Consider the following 13,271-nt stretch of genomic DNA (forward strand, 5'->3'; position numbering starts at 1 on the left):
TCCAGAGATGGGCAACAAAAACGGTGCAAGGAGTTGGAGTCCACGAGTCATAAAAGAGTCCAGTCTGCCTAGCCCTGCTCTAGGACAAGGCTCAAAGTCTCAAGGTTTGGGGAGAAGACGCTGGGCAGGAAAGCCGCAGAGACACAGGGCAATTCGGAAACGCTTGCCCTCTTCTGGCCTGAATCAAGTGGAAGGCAGAGTGACACGGCACGGGTCACGGCGCAGATCAGATCATTCACACCGGGGCTCCCCAACACGGGCCGTGGTCTGTTAGGAAGCGGGCCGCACAAGCAGCGGGTGAGCAGGCGAAGCTCCATCTGCACATGTGCAGGATCTAGGCGGCGTGTGAAACCATTCCTCCTCACCCATCCCCTCAAGGTTCGTGGGAAAATTGTTGGAGACCCCTGATTGACATCATCTGTATGATGATATAATGCAGGCGGTCCTCAAGGTATGACTGCACTGCAGCCTGCTCATTGTGGCCGTTAAGTGGTAATAGTTGTAAAACGGGTTGGCCGTGTGACCAACCTGATCTTATGACTTTTTTTTTTTTACAATGGTAAAAAAATTCTCTAAATTCAGGTCATAAGTCCCTTTTTTAAGGTAGGTTGTAACATTTTTGACATTTTTGGTAGCAGCTGTTAAGCGAATCACCATGTCGTAAGTGCAAGCCCACGGTCATTAAGCAAACATGGCGGTCGTTAAGTGCAAGCCCACGATTTGCTACGGGTGTGGTTTTGCCAAAAACCAGACGTGGCTTTAGGGTAGGGGGTAGGCAATCTTGGCTCTTTTATGACTCGTGGAATTCAACTCCCAGAATTCCTAAGCCAGCATGGGGGAAGTATGGGCCCTTCATGATTCGTGGACTTCAACTCCCAGAATTCTTGAGCCAGCATGTGGGAAACTTTGGCTCCTTTGTGACTCGTGGACTTCAACTCCCAGAATTCCTAAGCCAGCATGGGGGAACTATGGCCCCTTCGTGACTCGTGGACTTCAACTCCCAGAATTCCTGAGCCAGCATGGGGGAACTATGGCCCCTTCATGACTCGTGGACTTCAACTCCCAGAATTCCTGAGCCAGCATGGGGGAACTATGGCCCTTCATGACTGGTGGACTTCAACTCCCAGAATTCCTCAGCCAGCTTGGCTCAGCATGGAAACCTCTCCCTTTTCCCTCAGCATGGCTGGCTCAGGAATTCTGGGAGTTGAAGTCCACGAGTCATGAAGGAGCCAAGGTGGCCTACCCCTGCTTTAGGGTTACTGCACAGCCATCTTGCAGAGTGCCTGAAGAGGCATCACCTGGTTGCAGGGGTATCAGATTCAGGAGGATCCTAACTTTGAGCAGTTGCTAAGTGAGCAGTCGTAAGTGGAGGACTACCTAAAACCAGCCCAATGCCAAGTTTTCAAGGTCAGCTGCAGGTACTCAGTGATGCGGCATTTTCAGACCCGCAAGGACCCACCACAGGCACGATGGCCATGGGTCTTATCGGTGTGTGTGTGTGTGTGTGTGTGTGTGTGTGTGTGTGTGTGTGTGTGAAGGAAAGCTCTGCCGAAATTTTGACCCAATTTTTAAAGAACGCAGGCACTATTCGGGCTAACTTTTCATCCTGCTTTAAAGTGTTTCTACCAAAGCATTTAGCTGTGTTCTTTCAGGGTCTGTTTTTCCAATTTCGGCAGAACGCGTAATTCATGCATGACTTTAAAGAGAGAAATTTTATTTTGGTTTACTTATATTGAACTCATTTGTACTGCAGGCCACTTTTAGCTTCCTCTCTAAATATCAAGGCGTATAAATACCACAGATAGTAAACCAAAGCACCAGTGGGACGAGAGGCAGATTTTGATTATTCCTGGCGTAAACACCCTTAAGAGGCTGCGGGGTTTCTCAAAGCACACAGATCATCAAAGGCCGTTATGCCATTGTGACTGCAGTGAGACAACCGGAGCAAAACCCAAAGCATAAAATTTGTGCCTTTCCTATCCTGGCGCCCTCTTTTCGTCCAGCTGGCTAAGAATCCCGGGACCTGCAGCCCCAAAGTTTCACGTTGCCCAATCCAGCAGCCCAGAAGCCAAAATGTCTCCAAAGCTTCCCATGGCTTTCCAACTCTCCTAAGCAAATGGGCGGGAAAAACCTATTCACACAAACAACGCTGCGCCGGGGTGGGACGGAGTCGTCTTCCAAAGGATTTGTGGCAAGAAAGGTGGGGGGCAGAGGTTGGCTAAATGGCTGGCTAAAGGAGAATCGACGTACTGGGTCTGTCTCTCGACCTGATTCAACAGGGCCATTTTTCCATTCCACTTTTTCTTTTGAGTCGATTTGGTTGTTTCCTTGCGGACGTTTCATGACCCAACTAGGTAACATCATCAGTGCTGGAAGGGACTGAGGTCGGCTCTTGTTTTTATACAAGTGGCTTGTCCCAGGGATTAAATCCTTCTTTTTCTTTCTTTCTTTCTTTCTTTCTTTCTTTCTTTCTTTCTTTCTTTCTTTCTTTCTTTCTTTCTTTCTTTCTTTCTTTCTTTCTCTTTCTTTCTTTCTTTTTCTGCCTTTCGAAATAGCACCTTTGGGATAGCCCTGATGAGGCCATCTAACTGGGTAAATGAAAATCTGTATGAAAACTTCCAAGCTCAGAGAGCACCAGGGACCCCGTAGTCCTTGCCCCCTTGTCCTCCTCTTCCTCCACAAGGCCCCTTCCCTTGTAACACTGATGGTGTTACCCAGTTGGGTCATGAAAGGTCTGCAAAAAAACAAAAACAAGAAAACAACCAGGCTCAAAGAGCATCAAAGACCCCAAATTACTCCTCCACCTTCTTTCCGCAAACGCCACACTCCCTCCTAGCACTGATAAGGTTCCCTAGTTTGGTAATGAAACGTCTCCAAGAAAACCACCCAGCTCAGAGAGGAATGAGGACCCCACAGTCAGTCCTTCCTTCCTTCCTTCCTTCCTTCCTTCCTTCCTTCCAGCACTGATGACGTTCCCTAGTTGGGTCATGAAACGTCTCCAAGAAAACCACCCAGCTCAGAGAGCACCAAGGACCCCACAGTCCTCCTCCTCCTCTTCCTCCGCCTCCTCCTCCTCCTCCAGCACTGATGATATTACCTAGCAGGGTCATGAGAGGTCTACAAGAAAACCACCCAACTCAGAGAGCACCAAGGACCCCACAGTCCTCCTCCTCCTCCTCCTCCTCCTCCAGCACTGATATTACCTAGCAGGGTCATGAGAGGTCTACACGAAAACCACCCAGTTGAGAGAGCACCAAGGACTCCACAGTTCCACCCCGAGCTACAAATATTCTCTTCCATCAGTATCCTTCCACCGATTTAATCAGCGCTATCCGTTTTCACCAGGACGGAAGCATCAAAAAAGCTTCTTCAGCCTCAAAAGCCACCCGGGAGTTTTTTTTTCCTGTGATGGGAACGACGGTGACAGAAGTTTTTTTCTTTTTTTAAAACAACACCACAAAAGCCGCGGAGCCCATTTTGGCTGTTGCCGTCCGTCGCGGCGGGAGACACCCCATCCGTCCTGATGCTTCAATATGGAGCAATAACTTCTGGGCCGATCCCAGAGGATGCTCATTGCCGGGCTGAATCCGGAGCACCAATCCTGCCGCGGCTCCCCTCAGGCTCTGCATAGATCACCAGCCTCCCCCGTCTATACATCTCTGTCTCCCTGAATATATAGGCCAATTCGTTTATCCGTTGCTTTTTTTATGTCTGCGGAAAAAAGGGCTTCTGGCCAGATATATTATCCGAGGTGACTGACAGGCAGATTCTGTCAGAGAACGGCCTCGTGGTTCCCATCAGCTCTGTGGAATCAAGCTTCTGTCTTTCTCCCTTCTTCCAAAATTCAGAGATTTATGCTGAAGCCGACAAAATGGGTGCTTGGTGCCTATTTGGGCACCCAGAGAACTCGCTGCCGTCGTGATCCGAAGCAGGACGGATGGTACCTGGTGATCCAAGGTGCAGCAAACATGCTTGGAAACCAGGTTATTAAGGCTGGCTTACGCCTTCTGGATTCAGGGTGCCTAGAGCGAGGCAGAATACAGCTAGTCCCCGGCTTGCGACGGTTCGTTTACTGACCGAAGTTACAATGGCACTGGGAAAAAGTGGCTTGTGGCCATTTTTCACACTTACAACCGTTGCGGCACCCCCACGATCAGGCGATCAAAACTCCGCTGCTCGGGCAAACGACTCATATTTATGACAGTCGCAGTGTCCCGGGGTCACGTGATCCCTTTTTGTGACCTTCCAGCAAGAAGCCGGATTCGCTTCATAACCGAGCGACTAAGTTAACAACTGCGGCGATTGACTTAACAGCTGTGGCAAGGAAGGTCATAAAATGGAGGCAGAACCCACTTAACAAATGTCTCGCTTAGCAACAGAAAACCCGGGGCTCAATTATGGTCCTAAGTCGAGGACTACCTATAACACAGTCGCTAAGAGAATCTGGATGTACTTACGACGTGGTCGGTATGAACGGGGTGGCAAAGGAGGCCTCTGCGTTTCTTGCAAGCTCCAGTTGCCATGTTTTTATTTATTTGTCGATTCCTTCGTCGTATTTACACAGCCGCTTATCTTTCTCTCTTCTCTCTCTCTCTCTACCTATCCTCTTTTTTATCTCTCTTTTCTATCTCTTGCTTTCATCCATCTCTCCCCCTCTCCCTACCTCATCCATCCATCCCTATCTATCCAACTATCAATTCATCTGTCCATCTCTATCTATCCATCCATCCATCTATTCTTTTTTTTTTAATCCCATTTATATCCCGCCCTTCTCCGAAGACTCAGGGTGGCTTACAATCTAAGAAGCACAAATCAATGTGCTTAGCAATAGCCTTCATTCTATGTATATGCCTGCTTATTAGGGCTTTCACACACACCCCCAAGCGGCATTATTACAAAGTCAGCTTATTGCCCCCAACATCTGGGTCCTCTTATCTATCTATCCATTTATCCATCCATCCCTATCTATCCATCTATCTCTCAATCTATCCGTCTCTATCCATCTATCCTATCCATCCATCCATCTCTATCCATCCATCCATCTCTATCCATCCATCCTTCTATCCATCATCTATCTATCTATCTATCTATCTATCTATCTATCTATCTATCTATCTATCTATCTATCTATCTATCCATCCATCCATCCTCTCTCTCTCCATCTAATTATTTACCTGCCCACCTACCTATGATATTTTCTTACCAGATTCTTCAGTGCCTTCAACAATAAGAGAATTTATAATTCATTGCCTTCACTACAAAAGTTGAGATACATTCAAGGGTGCGTATCTGCCTTGAAAGTAGCCCATGTTCAACTGTACAGCACAGGGGTAGGCAACCTCAGCTCTTTTATGACTCGTGGACTTCAACTCCCAGAATTCCTGAGCCAGCTCTGGGAGTTGAAGTCCACGAGTCATAAAAGAGCCAAGGTTGCCTACCCCTGGTATATCAAGTCAAATATCAGCATAGGAAACGTACGACATTTTTTATTGTCATAAAGTATGATTAATTTTATGCCATAAAAGGTTTTATAAAACTGGCCAATTTTTAATCCCATAGGAGCAGGGATCCCAAATTTTGGACGCCCTCTATAAGTTAGCTGATATGAAGCATTTGCTTCAAAAACTGTTGCCTTGTGATGCTCTGTTTTGCCCAGTTAAAAGGTTAGAGGAACGAGTTTTTCCATAGACAGACATACAGATGTAAGTTGGATGGGATGGAACTGTGGAAATATTGATGGAATGTAATAAAAGGAACATTTTCCATTAGTCCAGATGATGAAAGTGCCGTCAATGAATCTCAGTAAAGGAGGTGTTTCAGGGGAACAGCTAAGAAATTGTTGCTCTAGCTCAGCACCTCAACCCAGCACCTTTAAAATGGACTTCAACTCCCAGAATTCCCAAGCCTGCGATATGGAGACACAGGGAGCATCCGACAGCTCCGTCTGCTCCAAGGCCAGGCAGGCAAGCCAGCCTCCCTCACCTGCCCACGGAGAGGACCTGGGACAGGAGAGCACCCTTTGCTGCTCATGGTAATTTTGTACCCAGGATCAACTCAAGTCTTCTCATTCACAGCCCATCCCAGCTGGGGCCAAGTGCTTCCTCCCAGTATAAGGGAAGGAGCTTCCGTCACAAAGCACCCGAAGGCAGGACAAGAAGCAACGGATGGAAATTCATCAAGGAGAGAACCAACGCAGAACTAAGGAGGAATTAACAGCACAATTAACCAGTGGAACAGAAGTTGCCTCCAGAAGTTGTGGGTGCTCCGTCACTGGAGGCTTTCAAGAAGAGACTGGACAGCCATTTGTCTGGAATAGCACAGGGGTCTCCTGCTCAATCAGAGGGTGGGACTAGAAGACCTCCAAGGTCCCTTCCAATCCTACCATTGTGCTGCTCCAGGAGGGTCTTCCATTGCTGAGGGAGGGGCCGTCCCAGAAAGAGCTCCACTCCTAAACCGAGCTTTTTTGTGCCGATGGGCACGTTTTCAGAAGTGGTGGGTTGCTCCATCACTGGAGGTTTTTAAGACGAGACTGGACAGCCATTTGTCTGAAACTGTATAGGGGTTTCCCGCCTGAGCAGGGGGTTGGACTAGATGACCCCCAAGGCCCCTTCCAATTCTGTGATTCCCTTATATTCTGCTGCAAGTAAAAAGGGGACCCTTCCAGAAACAAGTGAAAGCCACCAGTGGGACACCTCCTGTTGCTTTGTCACCGCTGTGCGAAGACCCTGGGTGGGACGGGCCTCTCTTTTGTATAGCAGCCCCAGTACATTCTCCAGCAGGGATGATAACGGCCCATAAATCCTCGAAGGCTCTCCGCAGGTTGGGAAGCGGCAGGAGAAAAGTCTTCTGAGCAAGCCCCACATCTACCACGGCGTGTCCCCCACAGCGCTGAATTCATCACCAGGCAGCCAGGAAGAGTTTAAAGATTTTTATGCCTGCACCATCGCGTTTCCTTCGGCAGTTCCCATTTATCCACAAATCACAGCCTCTCTCTCTCTCTCTCTCTCTCTCCAAGGTTGCAGGGTCTGTGCGGGAGACGTGAAAACCCTCTCCTAACCATCTTTAAGTAATGAAGAGCTCTGACTTTCCGGAGGGGACCCCAGAGACTCATCAGACTTAGCGAGACCTTGTTTCTCTCTCTCTCTCTCTCTCTCGTCTTCTCACGGAGATGGAAGAACCGCGACTCCTGACATTTCTTTTACACCAACTGAAATTGCGACAACTTTATCCTCGCCTCCTCTCCCCAAAGCCGACGACCCCTGGATTTTGCAGTCAACGTCACCCTTGGGTTGACGCTTCCATTATGTGGAGGTGACAACTGGCAAGCAGTTGAGTGCATTATATATATATATATATATATATATATATATATATATATATATATATATATATATATATATATATATATATATATGGAAGAAGGAAGCTGAAGCCACCAGCCTGATGATGACGGATGGGATTCCGTCGAAACGTTGCTCCTACACCTTTAATTCTACGGATCTGTGTTTATTCCAAGCATCTTTAAACTCAGTTACAGATGGTGGACCCACTTCCTCTGCCGGAAGCTGGCTCAAAGCTTTCACCGCTCTTTCTGTGAAGTCATCCTTTCTAATGTGAATTCTCAACTTCTCTTCTGTCAAGTTTGAGGCGAGGTTCTTCTGTTCTTTATTTTTTTTTTTTTGCTTAATACTTGACAATGCCACCTTCCGGAACCTTACTCACGCCTTTAATATATTTAAAGGTTCCAATCATATCCCCCATTTCCCTTCTGTTTTCCGGGCTGGGCACATTCAGTTCCCCCAACCTCTCCCGACAGGTCTTGTCCCTCAAGCCTTGCACCGTTTTTGTTGCCCATCTCTGGATTTGCTCAATCTTACCAATATTTTTTTTTAAGCGAGTTCCCCAGAACTGATTTTGGAGCGGAGAGACCAAGAACAAGAGAAGGAATCTATCTATAACAGCTGGAGTGCCTTCGGGTCCAGATGTTGGCAGAGTTATCAGCACAAAAGAAATGGGGAAGTCCAGAAGACTCTATTTGGTAAGGTATAGGCAAGGGGTGGAGAACCTGGGCTTTTTTATGACTCGGGGACTTCAACTCCCAGAATTCCTCAGCCAGCATGGGGGAACTATGGCCCCTTATGACTTCTGGACTTCAACTCCCAGAATTCCTCAGCCAGCATGGGGAACTATGGCCCCTTCATGACTCGTGGACTTCAACTCCCACAATTCCTCAGCCAGAATGGGGGAAACTTTGGCCCCTTCATGGCTCGTGGATTTCAACTCCCAGAATTCCTCAGCCAGCATGAGGGAACTAGGGCCCCTTCATGACTGGTGGACTTCAACTCCCAGAATTCCTGAGCCAGCATGGGGGAACTATGGCCCCTTCATGACTGGTGGACTTCAACTCCCAGAATTCCTGAGCCAGCATGGGGGAACTATGGCCCCTTCATGACTCGTGGACTTCAACTCCCAGAATTCCTGAGCCAGCATGGGGGAACTATGGCCCCTTCATGACTGGTGGACTTCAACTCCCAGAATTCCTCAGCCAGCATGGGGGAACTATGGCCCCTTCATGACTCCTGGACTTCAACTCCCAGAATTCCTGAGCCAGCTTGGGGGAAATATGGTCCATTCATGACTGGTGGACTTCAACTCCCAGAATTCCTGAGCCAGCTGTGCTGGGGGGGAAGGGAGAGGTTTCCAAGCTGAGCCATGCTGGCTGAGGAATTCTGGGAGTTGAAGTCCACGAGTCATGAAGGGGCCATAGTTCCCCCATGCTGGCTGAGGAATTCTGGGAGTTGAAGTCCACAAGTCGTGAAGGGGCCATAGTTCCCCCATGCTGGCTCAGGAATTCTGGGAGCGCCAAGGAGCCCTCATCCCAGCCCAGCTGCCGGTGGCCTCTTGCCGACACCTCCGGGACCACCAAACCCACGCCAGACATTATTCTACTGAGCGCCAACGCCAGTCACTTCCCCAAATATGATCACAATTAAATCCAGGTCTCTCAGATGGGAGCCAGTTTGGTCTAGTCCAGGGGTGGCCAACCTGGGCTCTTTTATGACTCGTGGACTTCAACTCCCAGAATTCCTCAGACAGCATGGAGGAAACTTTGGCCCCTTCATGACTTGTGGACTTCAACTCCCAGAATTCCTGAGCCAGCATGGGGGAACTACGGCCCCTTCATGACTTGTGGACTTCAAGTCCCAGAATTCCCAAGTTTCTGCAGGGGGGGGGGCGGAGGAAGCTGCCTCTGCCATGGGCACAAGGGCTGCCTAGACCAGGGGCAGGCAACCTCGGCTCTTTTATGACTCATGGACTTCAACTCCCAGAATTCCTCAGCCAGCTTGGCTCAGCTTGGAAACCACTCCCTTTCCCCTCAGCATGGCTGGCCCGGGAATTCTGGGAGTTGAAGTCCACCAGTCATAAAAGAGCCCAGGCTGCCCACCCCTGATATAGGCATAAAATACGCGTTCCTTCTGTGTCACCTCAAAGGTTGCCACAAATTAGTAAAAAAAAAATAACTTTGAGCAGGAAAGAGACCAGACCAGGGGGAAGCAAAATACAGAGAACAAACTGTACTCCTGACTCCACAAAGGGCTACAGAATGGACTTCTGTAACCTGCCTCCTTCCCAACCCAGAGCTCCCTTAACAACTGTCTCGCTTAGCAACAGAAATTTTGGGCTCCCATTTTGGGTTTTAAGTCCGAGGACTACCTTTTATATCTATTTGATCTAATTACCCACCATTTATAGCAGGGGTCTTCAAACTCGGCCCTTTTATGACTCATGGACTTCAACTCCCAGAATTCCTCAGCCAGGCCGAGTTTGAAGACCCCTGATTTATAGTATCTTTTTTTCCCCTTTCAGTCGCACGTTATCTACATTGGTTCCGATGTATTACTTCTCAGATCTGGGCTTCCGACTGCATCTTATAATTTACTTAACATTTTTGGGTGCCTTCAAGCCAGTGTTTGAACACGGCATCGTTTACGTACGAAACCAGTGGCTCGCATGCGACAGCCGGTCAATAGAAGTGCAATAAATAAAAATAAATAAAACATACGTAGGTGGTATGCCCTGAAGCAGCCTGGCTTGCCTGTCACCAACAACGCATTCCTCATAAATTTATCCGTAGGCTTAACAACCAAGAGGACATTTTTAACTTGCTCCCTGATCAATGGAGAATTATTTGCAAGCGTGCCATCCCACAGGCTCTCCTTTCAACTAGGGCAGAGGGTAGGCAACCTCGGCTCTTTTATGACTCGTGGACTTCAACTCCCAGAGTTCCTGAGCCAGCCATGCTGAGGAGAAAGGGAGAGGTTTCCAAGCTGAGCCATGCTGGCTCAGGAATTCTGGGAGTTGAAATCCATGAGTCATGAAGGAGCCATAGTTCCCCCATGCTGGCTCAGGAATTCTGGGAGTTGAAGTCCACCAGTCATGAAGGGGCCATATTTTTCCCTATGCTGGCTCAGGAATTCTGGGAGTTGAAGTCCATGAGTCATGAAGGGGCCAAAGTTCCCCCATGCTGGCTCAGGAATTCTGGGAGTTGAAGTCCACGAGTCATAAAAGAGCCAAGGTTGCCTAGCCCTGATCTAGGGAGACCCAGCAGCGAAAATGTTTTTTAAGTGGTCATTCCTACTGACTTTACATAAAGATCATGTAAACTTATAAATACCACAATCAATCGATTTCTCTCTCCCTCCCTCCCTCTCATTGCACCGAGCTTCCTACTTTCCGTAAAAAGTATTCAAGCTGATTCGCTCTATTGTATGTTTCCTTTAAATTAAGAAACAGACTCATAAATTGTTTTTCTTAAGGGTCTTCTCCAGAGCAAGCCTGTGTTCTGCACCCTCCCTAGCCAGCATAAAGGCACACATCCGCTCTTCCCAAAGGTTGACACCCCTTGTGACAATTGGATCAGGATTCTGCCATCCACGTACCCAGGTCCTTCTGTATGTTTTCCATTCATTTGTACAGGGGAACGCGGCTTTCATTTCTACAACCTCGGAAGACGATTTTTCAATTCCACGTCTAAACGTCTAGGGCAGGAGTCCCCAACCTTGGCAACTTTTAAGACCTGTGGACTTCAAATCCCAGAATTTTCTGGGAGTTGAAGTCCACAGGTCTTAAAATTTGCCAAGGCTGGGGACCCCTGTACTAGGGTATTAATATATATACCGTCTCATTTTGGGTTGCCCAAATACTTCTGAGCTTCTGGTCAAATACTTAATATTTTACTTGTGTTTCCGAGCTAGAAAGAGAGGGAAGCTCGCTGAAAACGAATGCCCAAATCCTCACCTTTGTTGCTGACGTCTTCAAGAGTTTCATGACTTCTCCCTCGCGGGCGTAATCCAAGGGCGTGTGCCCCATTTCGTTTCTCTGCAGGGGGTTGGCACCTGAAAAGGAAGGAAGGCAACTCAACGTCTGGGAGAGGCCTCTGAATGTTATGGCCTCCCCCTTCGTCTCTTGTGATGAGCTCGAAAGAGAGGAGACAACATCAAAAGAACGGAGCAGAATATCTGTGGCCCAGGGTTGAATTGCAGGGGTCTCGTGGTCTCTGAGCTTGATAATAATAATAATAATAATAATAATAATAATAATAATAATAATAATAATAATGATGATGATGATGATGATGATGATGATGATGATGATGGAAGGGACCCTCCATGGCCAGTATAAAGGAACAACAATAACAGATTACAAAGCTAAACTAATCCACTGGGCGTTGTGTAAAAAATACGACTTGCCTGTGTCCGAAAAGTCATGGGAACATAGGGTGGGAAAAGTTCTCGAGAATGAGAGGGTGAAGATCTTGTGGGACTTCTGAATACAGACAGATCGCCATTTTGAACACAACACGCCGGATATCGCAGTCGTGGAGAACCAAAGCGTACAGCTGATTGATATCGCTGTACCAGGAGAGGCCAGAGTCGAAGAAAAAGTACTGGAAAAAATTACGAAAGACCGCGACCTGGCCATCGAAACTGTGCAATTATGGATGAAACGTGTAACGGTGACACCCACTGTCATCGGGGGCACTGGGATCTACGTCCAAACACTTTGCAAAAATACACATCAAGAAACTGCAGCTTCCTGCAATAACTCCAGCAAAGCTACAAAAAACTGCGCTATTCGGAACATCTTACATTTTAAGGAGATACCTGGCGGATACCTAGGATGCTGGCAGCAACCCGTGTCAACCAGTAGTGCCAGTCAATATGAGTGTTCAGCTGACTGAGGTTCATGTTTAATGAATAAAAGTTTTATAACAACAACCACCACAACCACAAAGTTGGAAGGGACCTTGGAGGTCATCTAGTCCAACCCGCTGCTCAGGCAGGAAACCCTATGCCATTTCAGACATTTATCTGCAGACGTTTCACGACCCAACGAGGGGACCTCATCAGTGTTCCATCAGAAAGGGCCCGTTGCGCTCTGATTATTTGCAACTGGCTTGCCTTATTTATATTGGTGGGAGGGTTCTTGGTAGATGATTGCTTATTGTTAGCTTGTCTCTCCGAGTTGGTAGTTCCTTGACCGGGATGTTAGGGCTTGACTGCTGATCTACTGTTAAATCTCTGCTTATCTGTTGATTGCTGGCAAAGAGGTCTTGTGGCCTTTTTGCTTCCCTTTTCGACTTTTTGATGGTCTCTTTGGAATGGCATGTAGACGTTGTTTATTTCCAGGGGCCTGGTGATGGCTGAAGAAGAGCCTAATCAAGAACACTCCCACCAACAGGGCAGGGCAAGCCATGTGAATGTAAACAGCAACGTATCAGTGCTAGAAAAGAGTGAGGTTTACTCTCTGTTTATGTCAGGGGTCTTCAAACTTGGCCCTTTGACGATTTGTGGGCTTCAACTCCCAAAATTCTGGGATTCTGGCAGCTGAAGTCCACAAGTCATCAAAGGGCCAAGTTGGAAGACCCCCCTTGTTTGTATACAGTAGCTTGCCCAGCCAAGGTAACCCCAACCGAGGACTTATCAATTCAGACAAACATATTGCTACCACTGAAGATGGTTCCTCCTCCTCCTCCTCCTCCTCCTAGTACTGAGAAAGCTACTTGTTGACAACCCAACACAGAGAGCACCACGGATCCCACCGTTCAACCGTGAGCTACAAATACTCTCTTCTAGGGGGAGTTTCTTGGAAAAGGGCACCGGTGGGCATCCCTGCCAAGGACCTTTGGCCTTCAGGAGCTCCTTCGGCCTCCTCCCAACACAGTCATGCTGTTAAGAGCTGAAGTCTTCTGCGCCTCTGCGGGTGCAGAA

General features: G+C 47.9%; 1 protein-coding gene across 2 annotated transcripts in view; it reads right to left on the reverse strand.

Moving 5' to 3' along the window:
- Nucleotides 1-13,271, reverse strand: part of CLPB (ClpB family mitochondrial disaggregase) — an 86,967-nt gene that overhangs the window by 27,486 nt on the left and 46,210 nt on the right. For both annotated transcript variants that reach the window (XM_083362116.1, XM_083362115.1), the window contains exon 6: nucleotides 11,299-11,396. In XM_083362116.1, the coding sequence (XP_083218242.1) occupies nucleotides 11,299-11,396 (98 nt within the window). The remainder of the gene's footprint in view (nucleotides 1-11,298; nucleotides 11,397-13,271) is intronic.

This window comes from Vipera ursinii (assembly GCF_947247035.1).
Source record: "Vipera ursinii genome assembly, chromosome: 4".
Lineage (NCBI taxonomy): Eukaryota > Metazoa > Chordata > Lepidosauria > Squamata > Viperidae > Vipera > Vipera ursinii.